The sequence below is a fragment of the Cetorhinus maximus genome, chromosome 8 (assembly GCF_964194155.1).
Source record: "Cetorhinus maximus chromosome 8, sCetMax3.hap1.1, whole genome shotgun sequence".
In the NCBI taxonomy this organism is placed as follows: Eukaryota; Metazoa; Chordata; class Chondrichthyes; order Lamniformes; family Cetorhinidae; genus Cetorhinus; species Cetorhinus maximus.
Genome location: NC_135886.1, coordinates 58160554 through 58180288, shown reverse-complemented (window position 1 = coordinate 58180288; position 19735 = coordinate 58160554). Strand labels below are relative to the sequence as shown.

At 54.5% G+C, this 19735-nt stretch overlaps 1 protein-coding gene across 1 annotated transcript in view; it reads left to right on the top strand.

Moving 5' to 3' along the window:
• Positions 1–19499, top strand: part of LOC144683185 (nitric oxide synthase 3-like) — a 71256-nt gene extending 51757 nt beyond the window's left edge. Inside the window, exons 3-5 of the mRNA XM_078546147.1 lie at positions 15118–15266; positions 15534–15696; positions 19179–19499. Coding sequence (XP_078402273.1) covers positions 15118–15266; positions 15534–15696; positions 19179–19499 — 633 coding nt within the window. The remainder of the gene's footprint in view (positions 1–15117; positions 15267–15533; positions 15697–19178) is intronic.
• The last annotated feature ends 236 nt before the right edge of the window (positions 19500–19735 follow it).

The window sequence follows — 19735 nt, the reverse complement described above, 5'->3', positions numbered from 1 at the left end:
ATCCCCTATCAACCTCACCCACCTATTCACCTACCCACCTCACCCACCTACCTACCTACTCACTTCAGCCACTACCCACCTCACCCTCCTCACCTATCCTCCTCACCCACCTACCCCCTCACCCACCTACTCACCTACCCACCTCACCCACTACCCACCTCACCCACTTACTCACCTCACCCATCTTCGCTTACCCTCCTCACCCACCTCCCCACTAACCCACCTCATCCGCCTCATCCACCTACTCGATTACCCATCTCCCCACTTACCCACCTCACCCACTTACTCACTTACCCACCTCACCCATCTCCCCACTTACACACCTCAACCATCTCCCCTCCTACCCACCTCATCCACCTCCCCACTTACCCACATCACCCACTCCCCACATATCAATTTCACCCACCTCACCCATCTCCCCACTTACCCACCTCACACGCCTACCACCTCACCCACCTCACCCACCTGCTCACCTCACCTACCTACTCACTTACATACCTCACCCATCTCCCCTCCTACTTACCTCTTCCACATGCCCACCTACCCACTTCACCCACCTACCTATCCACCAACCTCATCCACCTACTCACCTCACCCACCTTACCCAACTACTCACCTACTCACCTCAGCCACCTGGCCACCTCACCCACCTACTCACCTCACCCACCTCACCCACCTACTCACCTACTCACCTCACCCAGCTACTCACCTACCCAGCTCCACCCACTCAACTCACCCAGCTGCCCACCTCACACACCTACTCACCTCAATCACCTACGCACCTCACCCATCTAACCACTTACCCACCACAGCCACATACCCACTTACGTACCTCACCCCCTATCAACTTCACCCACCTATTCACCTACCCACCTCACCCACCTACTCACTTCACCCGTTACCTACCTCACCCTCCTCACCTATCCTCCTCACCCACCTACCCACCTCACCCACCTACTCACTTACCCACCTCAGCCACCTACCCACCTCACACCTACCCACCTCACACCTACCCACCTAAACTACCAATCACTTACCCACCGACCCAGCTCACCCTCATACCCACTTACTCACCAACCCACATCACTCTCTTACACACTTACCCGCCTCACCCACTACCCACCTCACCCACTCACACACTTACCCACCTCACCCATCTGCGCTTACCCTCCTCACCCACCTCCCCACTAACCCACCTCATCCACCTACTCGATTACCCATCTTCCCCATCACCCCACTTACCCACCTCACCCACCTACTCATTTACCCACCTCACCCATCTCCCCACTTACACACCTCAACAATCTCCCTACTTACACACTTCAACCATCTCCCCTCCTACCAACCTCATCCACCCCCCCACTTACCCACCTCACCCACTCCCCACGTACCCATCTCACCCATCTCCCCACTTACTCACCTCACACGCCTACCACCTCACCCACCTCACCCACCTGCTCACCCACCTCCTCCATCTCCCTACTTCGCCACCTCACCTACCTACTCACTTACATACCTCACCCATCTCCCCTCCTACTTACCTCTCCCACATGCCCACCTACCCACTTCACCCACCTATCTATCCACCAACCTCATCCACCTACTCACCTCAGCCACCTGGCCACCTCACCCACCTACTCACCTACACACCTCACTCACCTACTCACCTCAACAACCTACACACCTCACCCACCTACACACCTCACCCACCTACACACCTCACCCACCTACACACCTCACCCACCTACTCACCACGCCAACCTACTCATCTCACCCACCTGCCCACCTCCCCAACTCACCCACCTACTCACCTACCCACCTCACCCACCCACTCACCTCACCCGACTACCCACCTACCCACCTCACACACCTCCTCCAACTCCCTGCTTACCCAACTCACCCACCTATTCACTTACCCACCTCACCCATCTCCCCACCTACCCACCTCACCCACCTCACCACTTACCCACCTCACCCACTCCCCACGTACAAATCTCACCCACCTCAGCCATTTCCCCATTTAACCACCACACATGCCTACCACCTCACCTGCCTCCTCCATCTCCCTACTTTGCCACCTCACCCACCTACTCACCTCCATCTCCCTACTTTGCCACCTCACCCACGTGCTCGCCTCACCCACCTACCAACCTCACCCACCTACCCACCTCACCCACCTCACCTACCTACTCACCTCACCCACCTACCCACCTCACATACCTAACCACCTCACCTACCTTACCCACCTACCCACCTGACCCACCCACTCACCTAACACACTACCCACCTCACCCACCTGCTCGCCTACCCTCCTCAGCCACCTACTGACCTACCCCCTCACCCACCTACCCATCTCACCCACCTACCCACTTCACCCACCTACCCACCTCACCCTGCTCGACACTTACCCACCTCATCCACCTACCCACTTACCCGCCTCATCCATCTCCCCACTTCCCCTCCTCACCCACCTCCCCATCTACTCAAGCACCTCACCTTCCCTCCTCATCCACCTACTGACCTACCCCCTCACCCACCTACCCATCTCCCCACCTGCCCACCTCACCTGCCTACCCACCTCAACCACCCGCCCACCTACCCACCTCACCAACCTACCCATCTATCCAAATGACCCACCTACTCACCTCAACCACCTACCCACTGCACCCACCTACTCACCTCACACACTACCCACCTCACCCACCTGAATGCCTACCCTCCCTATCCACCTACTCACCTACCCACCTCAACCACCTACCCACCTCACCCACCTACCCACCTCACATACCTACCCACCTAAACCACCTACTCACTTACCCATCTACCCAGCTCACCCTCCTACCCACTTACCCAACACACCCACCTACCTACCTCATCCGCCTACTCACTTAGCCATCTCACGCATCCACTCACTTACCCACCTCACCCACCTACTTGCTTACCCACCTCACCCGCTTCACCCACCTACTTCATTATCCATCTCTTACCCAGGTCACCCGCCTCCACAGTTACTCACTTCACCCACCTCACCCACCTCCCCATCTCATCCACCTCACCCACCATCCCATTTAGCCACCTCACTCACCTATCCACCTCACCCACCCAGCACCTCATCCACCTACTCACCTACCCACCCACTCACCTACCCATTTTAGACACCCACCTCACCCACCTACCCACCTCACCCTCCTCCCCACTTCCCCACATACCCACCTCCCCATGTACCCATCTCACCCACCTCACTCATCTCCCCACTTAACCACCTCAACCTCCCTATCAACCTCACCTGCCTTCCCACTTGCTCACTTATCCACCTCCCCATCTCCCCACTTACCCACTTCACCCACCTACTTATTTACGCACCTCATCCATCTCCCCACTTACCCACCTCACCCACCTACCCACCTCACCTACCTACTCACCTCACCCATCTACCCACCTACCCAGCTCACATACCTAACCACCTCACCCACCTTACCCACCTACCCAGCTCACCCACCTACACACTTGCGCACCTCACCCACCTACCCACTTACCCACCTCACCTACCTCACTCACCTATCCACCTACTCACCCCACCCACCTACTCACTTACCCACCTCACCTGCCTACCCACCTCACCCAGCTACTCACCTCACCAACTTACCCATCTACCTAACTGACCCACCTATCACCTCACCCACCTACCCACCTCACCCATCTACTCACCTACTCACCACACACACTACCCACCTCACCCACCTGCTCATCTACCCTCCTCATCCACCTACTCACCTACCCCCCTCACCCACCCCCATCACCCACCTACCCACCTCACCCAACCACCCTTCACCCACCTTCCCACCTCGCCCTCCTCGACACTTACCCACCTCACCCACTTCCCACTTACCCACCTACCCACTTACCCACCTCATCCATCTCCCCACTTACCCTCCTCACCCACCTCCCCACCAACTCACTTACGCACCTCACCCATCTCCCCACCTGCCCACCTCACCCGCCTACCAACCTCACCCAGCTACTCACCTACCCACCTCATCAACCTATCCATCTACCCAAATGACCCACCTACTCACCTCAACCACCTACCCACCTCCCCCAGCTACCCATCTCACCCACCTACCCACTGCACACACCTACTCACCTCACAAACTACCCACCTCACCCACCTGCTCGCCTACCCTCCTCATCCACCTTCTCACCTACCCACCTACCGACCTCACACACCTACCCACCTAAACCACCTACTCACTTACCCATCTACCCAGCTTACCCTGCTATCCACTTACCCAACACTCCCACCTACCTACCTCATCCACCTACTCACTTAGCCATCTCACGCACCCACTCACTTACCCGCCTCACCCACCTACTCGCTTACCCACCTCATCCGCTTCACTCACCTACTCGATTATCCATCTCTTACCCAGGTCACCCGACTCCACAGTTACTCACTTCACCCGCCTCACCCATCTCTCCACCTCCACACTTACACACCTCACCCAACTCCTCACTTACCCACCTGCCCACTTACCCATCTCACCCACCTCCCCACTTACCCACCTCACCCACAAGCCCACTTAGCCACCTCACTAACCTACCCACCTCACCCACCTACCCACCTCTCAAACCTGCTCACCTCGTCCACCTACCCACCTCCCCCACCTACCCATCTGACCCACCTACCCACCCCACACATCTACGCACCTACACCCCCACCCTCTTCACCCACCCAGCTAACCTCCTCACACAACTGCCCACCTCACCTCCCCAACTTATCTACCTCACACACTCCTACCCACCTCACCCACCTCCCCACTTACCCACCTCACCCACCTCGACACTTACCCACCTCACCCACCTGCCCACTTACCCACCTACTCACTTACCCTCCTCACCCACCTCCCCACCTATTCACTTACGCACCTCACCCAGCTCCCCACCTGCCCAGCTCACCCGCCTACCCACCTCACCCAGCTACTCACCTCACCCACCTACCCACCTCACCCACCCACTCACCTACTCACCTCACACACTACCCACCTCACCCACGTGCTCGCCTACCCTCCTCATCCACCTACTCACCTACCCCCCTCAACCACCTACCCACCTCAACCACCTACCCACTTCACCCAGCTACACACCTCGCCCTCCGCGACATTTACCCACCTCACCCACCTGCCCACTTACCCACCTCATCCATCTACCCACTTACCCTCCTCACCCACCTCCCCACCTATTCATGCACCTCACACATCTCCTCACCTGCCCACCTCACCCACCTACCCACCTCACCTAGCTACTCATGTCACCCACCTGCCCACCTACCCACCTCACCAACCTACCCATCTACCCAAATGACCCACCTACTCACCTAAACCACCTACCCATCTCACCCACCTACCCACTGCACCCAGCGATTCACCTCACACACTACCCACCTCACCCACCTGCTCACCTCCCCACCTCACACACCTACCTACCTCACACACCTACCCACCTAAACCACCTACTCACTTACACATCTACCCAGCTCACCCTGCTACCCACTTACCCAGCACACCCACCGACCTACCTCATCCACCTACTCACTTAGCCATCTCACGCACCCACACACTTACCCGCCTCACCCACTTACTCGCTTACCCACCTCACCCGCTTCATCCACCTTCTCGATTAACCATCTCTTACCCAGGTCACCCGCCTCCACAGTTACTCACTTCACCCACCTCACCCACCTCCCCACTTACTCACCTCACCCACCTCCCCACTTACCCACCTACTCACTTACCCTCCTCACCCACCTCCCCACCAGCCCACTTACGGACCTCAACCACCTACCCACTTACCTACCTCACCTACCTCGCACCTATCCACCTACCCACCTCATCCACCTACTCACCCCACCCACCTACCCACCTCACCCACCAGCTCACCTCATCCACCTTCCTGCCTCCCACACCTACCCCCCTGACCCACCTCACGCAGCTACCCACCTACACCCCCACCCTCTTCACACACGCACCTAACCCACCTACACTCCTTACACAACTGCCCACCTCACCCACCTCCCCAACTTATCTACCTCACACACACATACCCACCTCCCCACTTACCCACCTCACCCACCTCGACTCTTACCCACCTCACCCACCTGCCCACTTACCCACCTACTCACTTACCCTCCTCACCCACCTCCCCACCTATTCACTTACGCACCACACCCAGCTCCCCACCTACCCACCTCACCTGCCTACCCACCTCACCCACCTATCACCTCACCCACCTGCGCACCTACCCACCCACTCACCTACTCACCTCACACACTACCCACCTCACCCACCTGCTCATCTACACTCCTCATCAACCTACTCACCTACCCCCTCACCCACATACCCCCATCACCCACCTACCCACCTCACCCACCTACCCTTCACCCACCTACCCACTTCACCCTCCTCGACACTTACCCACCTCACCCACCTTCCCGCTTACCCACCTCATCCATCTCCCCACTTACCCTCCTCACCCACCTCTCCACCTACTCACTTACGCACCTCACCCATCTCCCCACCTGCCCACCTCACCCGCCTACCCACCTCACCCAGCTACTCACCTCACCCAACTGCTCACCTACCCACCTCATCAACCTATCCATCTACCCAAATGACCCACCTACTCACCTCAACCACCTACCCACCTCCCCCAGCAACTCATCTCACCCACCTACCCACTGCACACACCTACTCACCTCATAAACTACCCACCTCACCCACCTGCTTGCCTACCCTCCTCATCCACCTTCTCACCTACCCATCTACTGACCTCACACACCTACCCACCTCACCCACCTACCGACCTCACACACCTACCCACCTAAACCACCTTCTCAATTACCTATCTACCCAGCTCATACTGCTATCCACTTACCCAACACTCCCACCTTCCTACCTCATCCACCTACTCACTTAGCCATCTCACGCACCCACTCACTTGCCCGCCTCACCCACCTACTCGCTTACCCACCTCACCCGCTTCATCCACCTACTCGATTATCCATCTCTTACCCAGGTCACCCGACTCCACAGTTACTCCCTTCGCCTGCCTCACCCATCTCTCCACCTCCACACTTACACACCTCACCCACCTCCCAAATTACCCACCTGCCCACTTACCCATCTCACCCACCTCCCCACTTACCCACCTCACCCACCAGCCCACTTAGCCACCTCACTCACCTACCCACCTCACCCACCTACCCACCTCTCAAACCTGCTCACCTCATCCACCTACCCACCTCCCCCACCTACCCACCTGACCCACCTACCCACCCCACACATCTACCCACCTACACCCCCACCCTCTTCACCCACCCAGCTAACCTCCTCACACAACTGCCCACCTCACCCACCTCCCCAACTTATCTACCTCACACACACCTACCCACCTCACCCACCTCCCCACTTACCCACCTCACCCACCTCGACACTTACCCACCTCACCCGCCTGCCCACTTACCCACCTACTCACCTACTCTCCTCACCCACCTCCCCACCTACTCACTTACGCACCTCACCCAGCTCCCCACCTGCCCAGCTCACCCACCTACCCACCTCACCCAGCTACTCACCTCACCCACCTGCCCACCTACCCACCTCACCAACCTACCCATCTACCCAAATGACCCACCTACTCACCTAAACCACCTACACACCTCACCCACCCACTCACCTACTCACCTCACACACTACACACCTCACCCACCTGCTCGCCTACCCTCCTCATCCACCTACTCACCTACCCCCTCACCCACCTACCCACCTCACCAACCTACCCATCTACCCAAATGACCCACCTACTCACCTAAACCACCTACACACCTCACCCACCCACTCACCTACTCACCTCACACACTACACACCTCACCCACCTGCTCGCCTACCCTCCTCATCCACCTACTCACCTACCCCCTCACCCACCTACCCACCTCACCCACCTACCCACTTCACCCACCTACACACCTCGCCCTCCTCGACACTTACCCACCTCACCACCTGCCCACTTAGCCACCTCTTCCATCTCACCACTTACCCTCCTCACCCACCTCCCCACCTACTCATGCACCTCACGCATCTCCCCACCTGCCCACCTCAACCACCTACCCACCTCACCCAGCTACTCACCTCACCCACCTGCCCACCTACCCACCTCACCAACCTACCCATCTACCCAAATGACCCATCTACTCACCTAAACCACCTACCCACCTCCCCCACCTACCCATCTCACCCACCTACCCACTGCACCCACCTTCTCACCTCACACACTACCCACCTCACCCACCTGCTCACCTACCCTCCTTATCCACCTACTCACCTACCCACCTCACACACCTACCTACCTCACACACCTACCCACCTAAACCAGCTACTCACTTACACATCTATCCAGCTCACCCTGCTACCCACTTACCCAACACACCCACCTACCTACCTCATCCACCTACTCAGTTAGCCATCTCACGCACCCACTCACTTACCCGCCTCACCCACCTACTCGCTTACCCACCTCACCCGCTTCACCCACCTACTCGATTATCCATCTCTTACCCAGGTCACCCGCCTCCACAGTTACTCACTTCACCCACCTCACCCACCTCCCCACTTACACACCTCACCCACCTCCCCACTTACCCACCTACCCACTTAGCCATCTCACCCACCTCCACACTTACCCACCTCACCCACCAGCCCACTTAGCCACCTCACTCACCTTTCCACCTCACCCACCCAGCACCTCACCCACCTACTCACCTACCCACCTATTCACCTCTCACACCTGGTCACCTCATCCACCTACCCACCTCACCCACCTACCCACCTCACCCACCTACTCACCTACCCATTTTAGTCACCCACCTTACCCACCTACCCACTTCACCCTCCTCCCCACTTAGCCACCTCACCCACCTCCCCACAAACCCACCTCATCCACCTCCCCATGTACCCATCTCACCCACCTCACTCATCTCCCCACTTACACACCCCCCCCCCACCATCCACCTCACCCGCCTTCCCACCTAGTCACTTATCCACCTCCCCCATCTCCCCACTTACCCACTTCACCAACTTACTCATTTACGCACCTCATCCATCTCCCCACTTACCCACCTCACCCACCTACCCGCCTCACCCACCTACTCACCTCACCCATGTACCCACCTCACATACCTAACCACCTCACCCACCTATCCACTTACCCACCTCACCTCCCTCAATCACCTATCCACCTACCCACCTCATCCACCTACTCACCTACCAACCTCACCCACCTACCTCACCTCAACCACCTACCCGCCTACCCATCTCACCCACCTACTCACTTCACCCAGCTACCCACCTCACCCACCTACTCACCTCACACACCTAGCCACCTAAACTGCCTACTCACTTACCCACCTACCCACTTACCCACCTCACACACCTACCTACCTCATCCAGCTACTCACTTAGCCATCTCACGCACCCACTCACTTACCCGTCCCACCCACCTACTCACTTACCCACCACACCTGCCTCACCCACCTACTCTATTACCCATCTCCCCCAACTCCCCACTTACCCACCTCACCCACCTATTCACTTACCCACCTCACCCATCTCCCCAATTACCCACCTCACCAACCTACCCACCTCACTCACCTCACACACCTCCCCACTTAGCCACCTCACCCACCTCCCCACTTACCCGCTTTACCCGCCTAACCACCCCACCCACCTCCACACTTACCAACCTCACCCACTCCCCACTTACCCATCACCCCAATTACCCTCTTCACCCACCTACTCACTTACCCAACTCACCAATCTCCCCATCTACCCACCTCATCCACCTACCCACCTCACTTACCTAACGACCCACTTGACCCACCTAGCAACCTCACTCACCTACTCATCTACCCACCTCACCCACCCACTCACCTCACCCATCTACCCACCTCATCCAACTACTCACCTCAACCACCTACCCACCTATCCACCTCACCCATCTACCCACCTCAATCACCTACTCACCTATCCACCTCACCCACCTACCTGCTCACCTCACCCACTACCCACCTCGCTCACCAGCTCATATACCCTCCTTCCGCACCTACCCACCACACCCACCTAGCCACCTCATCCACCTACCCACCTCACCCACCTACCAACCTCACCTACCTAACCACCTCACGCACCTTAACCACTTACTCACCTACCCACCTCACCCAGCTACTCATCTACCCAGCTCCACCTACTCACCTCAACCACCTACCTACCTCACCCATCTACCCACTTACCCACCCACCCACTTACATACCTCACCCCCCTATCTAACTCACCCACCTATTCACCTACCCACCTACCCACCTATTCACTTCACCCACAACCCACCTCACCCTCCTGCTCTCCTATCCTCCTATCCTCCTCACCCAGCTACCCACCTCACCCACCTACTCACCTACCCACCTCAGCCACCTACACACCTCACACACCTACCCATCTAAACTACAAATCACTTACCCACCTACCCAGCTCACCCTTGTACCCACTTACCCACCTCACCCACTACTTACCCACCTCACCCACTACTTACCCACCTCACCCAGCTTCACTTACCCTCCTCACCCACCTCCCAACTTACCTACCGCATCCGCCTCACCCAGCTACTCGATAACCCATCTCCACCACCTCCCCACTTACCCACCTCACGCACTCCCCACGTACTCATCTCACCCACCTCACCATCTCCCCACTTACCCACCTCACACGCCTACCACCTCACCTGCCTCACCCACCTGCTCATCCACCTCCTCCATCTCCCTACTTCGCCACCTCACCCACCTATTCACTTACCCACCTCACCCATCTCCCCTCCTACTCACGTCACCCATCTGGCCACCTCACCCACCTACCCACCTACGCACCTCACACACCTCAACAACCTACCCACCTCACCCACCTACCCACCTACTCACCTCACCCACATACACACATAACCCACCTACACACCTCACCCACCTACTCACCTTGCCAACCTGCTCACCTCACGCACCTGCCCACCTCACCACCTCACCCACCTACTCACCTACCCAGCTCACTGACCCACTCACCTCACCCACCTACCCACCTCACCCACCTACCCACTTACCCACCTCACTCACCCAACCACTTATCTACCTCACTCACCTATCCACCTCACCCACCCAGCCACCTCACCCACCTATTCACCTACCCACCTCACCCAACTACCCACCTCACACACCTGGTCACCTCATCCACCTATCCACCTCCCCCACCTACCCATCTACTCACCTACCCATTTCACCCACCCCCCTCACCCACCTACCCATCTCACCCACCTCCCCACGTATCCATCTCACCCACCTCACACATCTCCCAACTTACCCACCTCACCCCCTATCCACCTCACCCACCTCACCCACCTATTCACTTATCCACCACCCCCATCTCCCCACTTACCCACTTCACCGACCTACTCATTTACGCACCTCACCCATCTCCCCACTTACGCAGCTCACCCACCTACCTGCCTCACCTACCTACTCACCTCACCCAACTACCCACCTCACCCACCTACCCACCTCACATACCTACACACCTGCGCACCTCACCCACTTACCAACCTCACCTACCTCACTCACCTATCCACCTACACACCTCATCCACCTACTCACCTACCAACCTCACCCACCTAAACCCCCCACCCACCTACCCACCTCCCCCACCTACCTACCTCACCCACCTACCCACCTCGCACACCTGCCCACCTACCCACCTCACCCACCTCCCCAACTTACCCACCTCACTCACATCTACCCACTTCACCCACCTATCCACCTCATCCAGCTACTCACCTCACCCACCTGCCCACCTACCCACTTCACCAACCTACCCATCTACCCAACTGACCCACCTACTCACCTAAACCACCTACCTACCTCCCCCACCTACCCATCTCACCCAGCTACTCACTTCACCCACCTACCCACCTCACCCACCTACTCATCTCACACACTACCCCGCTCACCCACCTGCTCGCCTACCCTCATCCACCTACTCACTTACCTACGTCACCCATCTCCCCTTCTACCCACCTCACCCACCTCCCCACTTACCCACCTCACCCACTCCCCACGTACCCATCTCACCCACCTCACCCATCTCCCCAATTACCCACCTCACGCGCCTACCACCTCACCCACCTCACCCACCTGCTCACTCACCTCCATCTCCCTACTTCACCACCTCACCCACCTACTCACTTACCCACCTCACCCATCTCCCCTCCTAGTCACCTCATCCACATGTCCACCTACCCACCTGCCCACCTCACCCACCTACCCATCCACCCACCTCACCCACCTACTCACCTCACCCATCTACCCACCTATGCACCTCACCCACCTACACAACTCACCAACCTGCCCACCTCACCCACCTACCCACTTACCCACCTCACTCACCTGCCCACCTCACCCACTCATCCACTTGTACACCTCACCCCTACTCACCTCACCCACCCACTCACCTCTCCCACCTATCCACATCACCCTCCTACCCCCCTCCCCCACCTACCCACATCACCCACCTACCCACCTAGTCAACTACCCACCTCTCCCACCTATCCACCTCACGCACCTACCCACCTCACCCATCTACTCACTTACCCTTCTACCCACTTTACCATCCTACCCATCGCAGCTCCGACGACCATCACCGCTCCGACAGTCACCTCTGCTCCGAAAACCATCGCCACCACGACGGTCACCCCCACACCGATGACCATCACCCCAGCTCCGACGGTCACCTCCACTCCAAAGACCATCGCCACCCGACGGTCACCTCCATTCTGACGACCATCACCCCCGCTCTGATGGTCACCGCCGCTCCGATGACCATCGCTGCTCCAACGACCATTGCCACTCAGACGGTCCTCGTTTCTCCGACAACCATCACCACTCCGACAACCGCCGCCTGACGACCATCACCGCCCTAATGGTCATCGCCGCCCCGATGGTCACCACCGCCCCGACGACCATCGCCGCCTGACGACCATCGCCGCCCCGACGGTCACCGTCGTCCCGACGGTCCTCGTTGCTCTGACGACCATTGCCGCTCCGACAACCACCGCCGTCCCGACGACCATCGCCGCCCTGATGAAGATCAGAGTCAGTTGTTAGGATTTGGAATGCACTATCTGAAAGGGAGGAGTAAGCATATTCAATAATAGCTTTTAAAAATTAATTGGATGAAAGATTAAAAAGAGAAAATTTGCAGGATTATGGGGAATGAGCAAGGGAATGGAACTGATTGGATAGCTTTACAAAGCGCCGGCATGAGTACGATGGGCCGAATATGTTCTCTCTTGTTATCTGATTCTAAAGCGAATTATGAGGGTGAAAGGGAGTGAATAAAGGGAGACGTACACTTGAGGTGAGTGTGACTGCCCTTGATATCAAGGCAGCGTTTGACCAAGTGTGGCATCAAGGAGCCCCAGCAAAACTGGAGTCAATGGAAATCAGGGGGAAAACTCCCCGCTGGTTGGAGTCCTACCTAGCACAAAGGAAGATGGTTGTGGTTCTTAGAGGTCAGTCATCTCAGCTCCAGGACATCACCGCAGGAGTTCTTCAGGGTAGTGTCTTCAGCTGCTTCATCAATGACCTTCCTTCCATCATAAGGTCAGAAGTGGGGATGTTCGCTGATGATTGCACAATGTTCAGCACCATTCACAACTCCTCAGATACTGAAGCAGCCCATGTCCAAATGCAGCAAGACCTGGACAATATCCAGGCTTGGGCTGACAAGCAACATTCACACCACACAAGTTCCAGGCAATGGCCATCTCCAACAAAAGAGAATGGAACCATAGCCCCTTGACATTCAATAGCATTACCATCACTGAATCCCCACTAACAACATCCTGGGGGTTACCATTGACCAGAAACTGAACTGGACTAGCCATATAAATACTGTGGCTACAAGAGTAGGTCAGAGGCTAGGAATTCTGCAGTGAGTAACTCACCTCCTGACTCCCCAAAGCCTGTCCACCATCTACAAGGCACAAGTCAGGAGTGTGATGGAATAGTCCCCACTTGCCTGGATGAGTGCAGCTCCCACAACACTCAAGTAGCTCAACACCATCCAGGACAAAGCAGCCCACTTGATTGGCACCACATCCACAAACATTCACTCCTTCCACCACCGATGGACAGTGGCAGCAGTGTGTACCATCTACAAGATGCACTGCAGGAACTCACCAAGGCTCCTTAGACAGCACCTTCCAAACCCACGACCACTACCATCTAGAAGGACAAGGGCAGCAGAGACATGGGAACATCACCACCTGGGAGCTCCCCCCCAGGCCACACACCATCCTGACTTGGAAATATATCGCCGTTCCTTCACTGTCACTGGGTCAAAATCCTGGAACTCCCTCCCTAACAGCACGGTGGATGTATCTACACCACATGGACTGCAGCGGTTCAAGAAGGCAGCTCACCACCACCTTCTCAAGGGCAACGAGGGATGGGCAATAAATGCTGGCCTTGCCAGCGACGCCCACATCCCATGAACAAATAAAAATATTGTTCAGCTGCTTTTCCTGTGTCTGTACTCTCTCCTCAGAGAGACCACCTGCTCCAACTCTATATGTACCCTGCCAACATCCATATTCACCATCTCTCTTCATCCCCAAGGACCTTGATCTGTGCGTGCGACTGCAGAACATGTATCAATGTCTGCCTCCCTCTGCAATTGAGAGCCATTGTTCCTGGCCCTCAACATAGGTCCCACCCCCATCCTCTTTCTCCCCAATGCCCCCTCCCTCCCTACCCCCTCCCTCATCATCCCCTGTCTCCCACCACCTCCCCAACCCAAGCTCTTCCTTGTCTCCCTTTTCTTCTAATATCCCCCATGCTGATTCTGTGTTTATCATTCCCTATCCATTGTCACCCTCTGGTTCTATCACTGCTTGTTCCTGTATAGGTTGGGGACAGTGTTTGAAAGCTGTGTGTGTTTGGTTCGTGACCATCTTTTGCTGTCTGCTTCTTTTCAGCGATGCCCGTGCTCGGAGATGCGATGCCTGGGATCTATCATGTTCCCTGAAGAGCTCATATCCAAACCAGAAGGTGAAGCCCAGTCCAAGAAGCAACTGCTGCAGCGAGCAACAGTGTTCCTCAACCAGTACTACACAGCCATGAAAAGGTGCAGGAACGCCGCAGGGTCAGGGGGCTTGGGAGAAGGGACAGGGCTTGGGGGAGATTGGGGTGAGGGGTGATGGGTGGGTGGCGGACGAGAGAGGTGGTACTCAGTGGAGGGAGTATCGGGGTTCAGTAGGGATAGGGTGGAGTAAGGGGGAGGGTAGGGGTAGGTGGAAATGAGGGGAATTTTGACAGGGTGGATAGAGAGCCTGTGAGATATTTCAGCTCCATTCTCAATAACTGAGCTGCTCTCTCTCATCCCCTGTCTCAGGGAAGGGACTCTAGGCCACAGCAAGCGTCTGACGGAGGTGGAGGTGGAGGTGCAGAGGACTGGCTCCTATCAGTTGATGCAGAACGAGCTGATTTTTGGGGCGAAGCAGGCCTGGAGGAATGCAGCACGGTGTGTCGGCCGAATCCAGTGGAGCCGCTTACAGGTCGGAGTCCTCACACCATCCTCTCCGTCACTGTCTCTCTCTTTATATATCTCTCCTTTCAGTGATTATCTTTTCTCTCACTCTCATCTTTCTCTCTATCTCTCTCACACTCAATCACTGTCTCTCTTTGAGTTCCATCTCTCTGTCCCTCTCTCTTTCTCTGTCCATCTCTGTCTCACTCTGTCCCTGTCTTTCTCTTTCATTCTCTCCTCTCTTTTTTATTCATTTACGGAATGTGGGCTTCGCTGGTTAGGCCAGCATTTATTGCCCATCCCTAATTGCCCTTGAGAAGGTGGTGAGCTGCCTTCTTGAACCGCTGCAGTCCATGTGGTGTAGGGGAAAGTTGGGGTGTTGGGAAGGCAGGGGGAAGAGTCAGGTGATTGGGGGAGTGGGGGGTCAGCGGGGTGTGGAGAGTAGTCGGGGATGGAGGGTGTAGTTGGGGTGCGATGGTGGGGGGGGGGTAACTGGGGTGTGGAGGGTAGTCGGGGTGGGGCCAGGAGGATAATCAGGAGGGTGCTGGGGGTTAGTCAGGAGGTGGGGAACGTAGTCCCAGGGTTGGGAGGGTAGTCAGGAGGTTGGCTTGGTGGGGTCAGTCCCAGTTACTCAGGAGTTAGAACTGATTTCAATCCATTTAACTTCTCCTGGGTAACTATTCTACTAACTGAGTTGGAACCATCCAGGGTCTCCAAATTAAATTAGATGGTGCCAAGTGCAGGGTAATTGCCCAACAGAAGTCTAAGATTCGCAGGCAATTCCCATGCAGTCCTTGTATGGGGGCTTCTGGAGGGTCGCCTAACACATCCTCTGGGGTACCTCTGGGGTATGAATCTCCAGGGAATGGTTCTGTGTCTCCTCAATTTTTTTGTCAATCATTTTAATTCTGTGTCTTCTGGTTACTGACCTTTCTGCAACTGGAGCAATTTCTCCTTATTTACACTTGTCTGTGTTAAATTTCGCCAGCTACATATCTGGCTTTTTCACTGGCTATTTATCTATCAAAACTATTGTTGATTTTGTATCAAATCTCCTGTAACCTTCTAAATAGCAAAATACTGCAGATGCTGGAAATCTGAAATAAACAGATTGACTCAGCAGGTCGAACAGCGTCTGTAGAGAGATAAACAGAGATAATATTTTAGGTCATGGTCTTTCATCAGAACTATTTGGATTGAAATGCAATCATGTAATAATGGCCTGCTGTAGTCATGTGACCTCTGCCATGTTATGTTACATTCAGTTCTAATAAAGACAGAACACAATAACCATTGTACTCTTTGAGCTCGTAACATGGTGTCAGAAGTGGAGAGTGAGTTTTGAAGAGCTGTAAAGAAGCACAGCTACTAAAACAGGGAAACAGAAATGTTCAGAGCTGCTGAAAGCTCCTAAACAAGCCACTGAAAAGGAGAAGCAAGCACAAGAAACAGGCTGCAGTGAATCACTGGGTGAGTCTCACTATGGCTGTGAACTTTCCTCTCCCGACTCCTGTCGAAATGAAATGTGAAAGAACTGAAAGTTTTTCCACTTGCAATTGCAAATCTTAGATTGCAACAGACTTAATGAACAAGTCGGAGCCAAACTGAGTAGCAACACTTTTAACACAGCTGGGGAGAGACTGCTACAAATTGTATTCTACACTAAATCTCTCTGAAGGACAGACAACAGAAATTTTGAAAGCCTTGAAAGCAGGCTTTGAACCCCAAGTGAACATAACTTATGAATGGCATGTGTTCAACATTAGGGCTCAAGGTGAAAAAGAGTCTATCGATCAGTATGTGACTGCGGTAACGCAGTTCGCTGAATCCTGTGAATTCAGGCAACTAAAAGATGACCTCATTAAAGATAGGATTGTGTCAGGCATAAGGGATCCGACAGTGAGAGCAGGTCTACTGAGAGAGGAGAAACCTAGTCTCAAGAAAGCGATCAACATGTGCAGAAGTGCAGAGGTTGTAAAACATCAGCTACAGCACATTCATAGCAGAACAGACCATGCTTTACATTATACAGGTAGACATTCCAGGCCGAAAGAGCAGAACGATCACGGACAAAGGGCAGGATGCAAATGCTGGGAAAAACAAGACACAAAAGAAAAGAAGGCCTGTCCTATATGTTGTCAGCTGAGTTTTAACTGCAAGCAGCTGAATCATTTTGCACACAAGTGTTTGGCTAGAAAGAAGCAAAGGAAACCGATACAGATGGCCTTTGGAGGGATATCAGCCAGAGTCTGACGAATCACTATACGGCATCAAATCTATAGGTGATAAATGGTTTGTGACTATTAGAATGATGACCGCAGAAGGAAAACATCAAGTGAACAGGAAGTGTCAGATCAACACTGGTGCATCATGCAACATCATGATCTTCATGGACCTGTACCAAGTGGCTCAACATGGAGATCCAAAAACAAAGCCCCCAAAAGTAAGGTTGAGGCTATATGATGGCACGATAGTCAAACCGAGAGGGCAAATTAGTCTGAGGGCCCAGTGCAAAGACAAGAATGAAGATCTAGAGTTCCAGATCATAGACAGTAAGCGTTTGCCACTTATCTCACCTGCAGCAAATCTAAAGCTTGGACTGGTAACCCTAAATATACCAACAGAGATTTACAGCGTATCATAGCACACAAGACCCCTGACTGCTGAACAGATCCTAGAGGAGTACAAAGATGTGTTTACAGGGTTTGGATGTCTTCCTGGTGAATATCATCTCGAAGCAGATGAGAGTGTAAGACCAATTCAGCATCTGCTGAGAAGAATTCCAGCTGCCCTCAAGTCCAGCCTAGAAAACAAGATAGAACAGCTGGAAAAGAAGGGAATAATCAAGAAAGTGACAACTCCTACAGACTGGGTTAGCAGCATGGTTGCAGTGGAAACAATTTGGAAAGCTCAGGGTATGCTTAGACCCAAAGGCTCTAAATAAAATGGTGAAGAGGTCTCACTACCCCATGCCAACCATTGAAGGAATTTTGCCACAACTTGCCAAGGTAAAGATATTCACTGCCTTGATGCAAAGGATGGTTACTGGCAAGTGAAGCTGGATAGAAACAGCAGCTTTCTAACTATACTCTGGACACGGTTCGGGAGGTACAGATGGATGTGCCTGCTGTTTGGCATTTCCATGGCTCCAGAAGAGTATCAATGCAGACAGCATGAGATAGTCAGTGATCTTCCTGAAGTGGAAGCCATAGTGGATGATCTACTAGTCTATGAATAAGGAGACAATGGAGGAAGCCATAGCTGACCATGATCAGAATTTAATAGGACTGCTAGAGGGGACTCACCAGATGAACCTGAAGAAAAAATTGTAATTGAAGAAGCCTGAAGTTCAGTACATAGGTCATATATTGACAGCAAAAGGTCTTCGCCTAGATCCTGACAAGGTGAGAGCTGCAGCAGCGATACAGCAACCAACAGATGTGAAAGCAGTGCGACGATTTGTTGGATTCATCAACTATTTAGCAAAATTTTTGTCTAATTTGTCGCCAGAGTGTGAACCATTATGCAAGCTCTGCCAAGGCTATGCAGTGGGATTGGGGAACAGAACAAGAAGCAGCGTATGCTAAAATTAAACAACCAGTGATGACTAAGCCAGTGTTGAAGTATGACCATGCCAATGATGACATCACCTTGACGTCACACTACGTCAGGTCTGGGAGCAGCTCGAATGCAGCAAGGGCAACCAGTCACATTTACCACGCGGGCGTTAGCGAAACGGAACGACACTACACTCAGATCGAGAAAGAGTGCATGGCTACTGTTTCTGTTTGTGAGCAGTTTCATCACATCTACTTGGGCGAGACAACGTGACAGTACAGTCTGGACCACAAGCTGCTTCAAAGCATTTCCTCCAATCACTACTATCTGCTCCTAAACACCTGCAATGAATGTTACTTTGTTTACAGAGATATCACCTGGACGCTACATTTTTTTCTTTTATTCATTCATGGGATGTGGGTGTTGCTACTTAGTCCAGCATTTATTGCCCATCCCTAATTGCCCTTGAGAAGGTGGTGGCGAGCTGCCCTCTTGTGCCACTGCAGTCC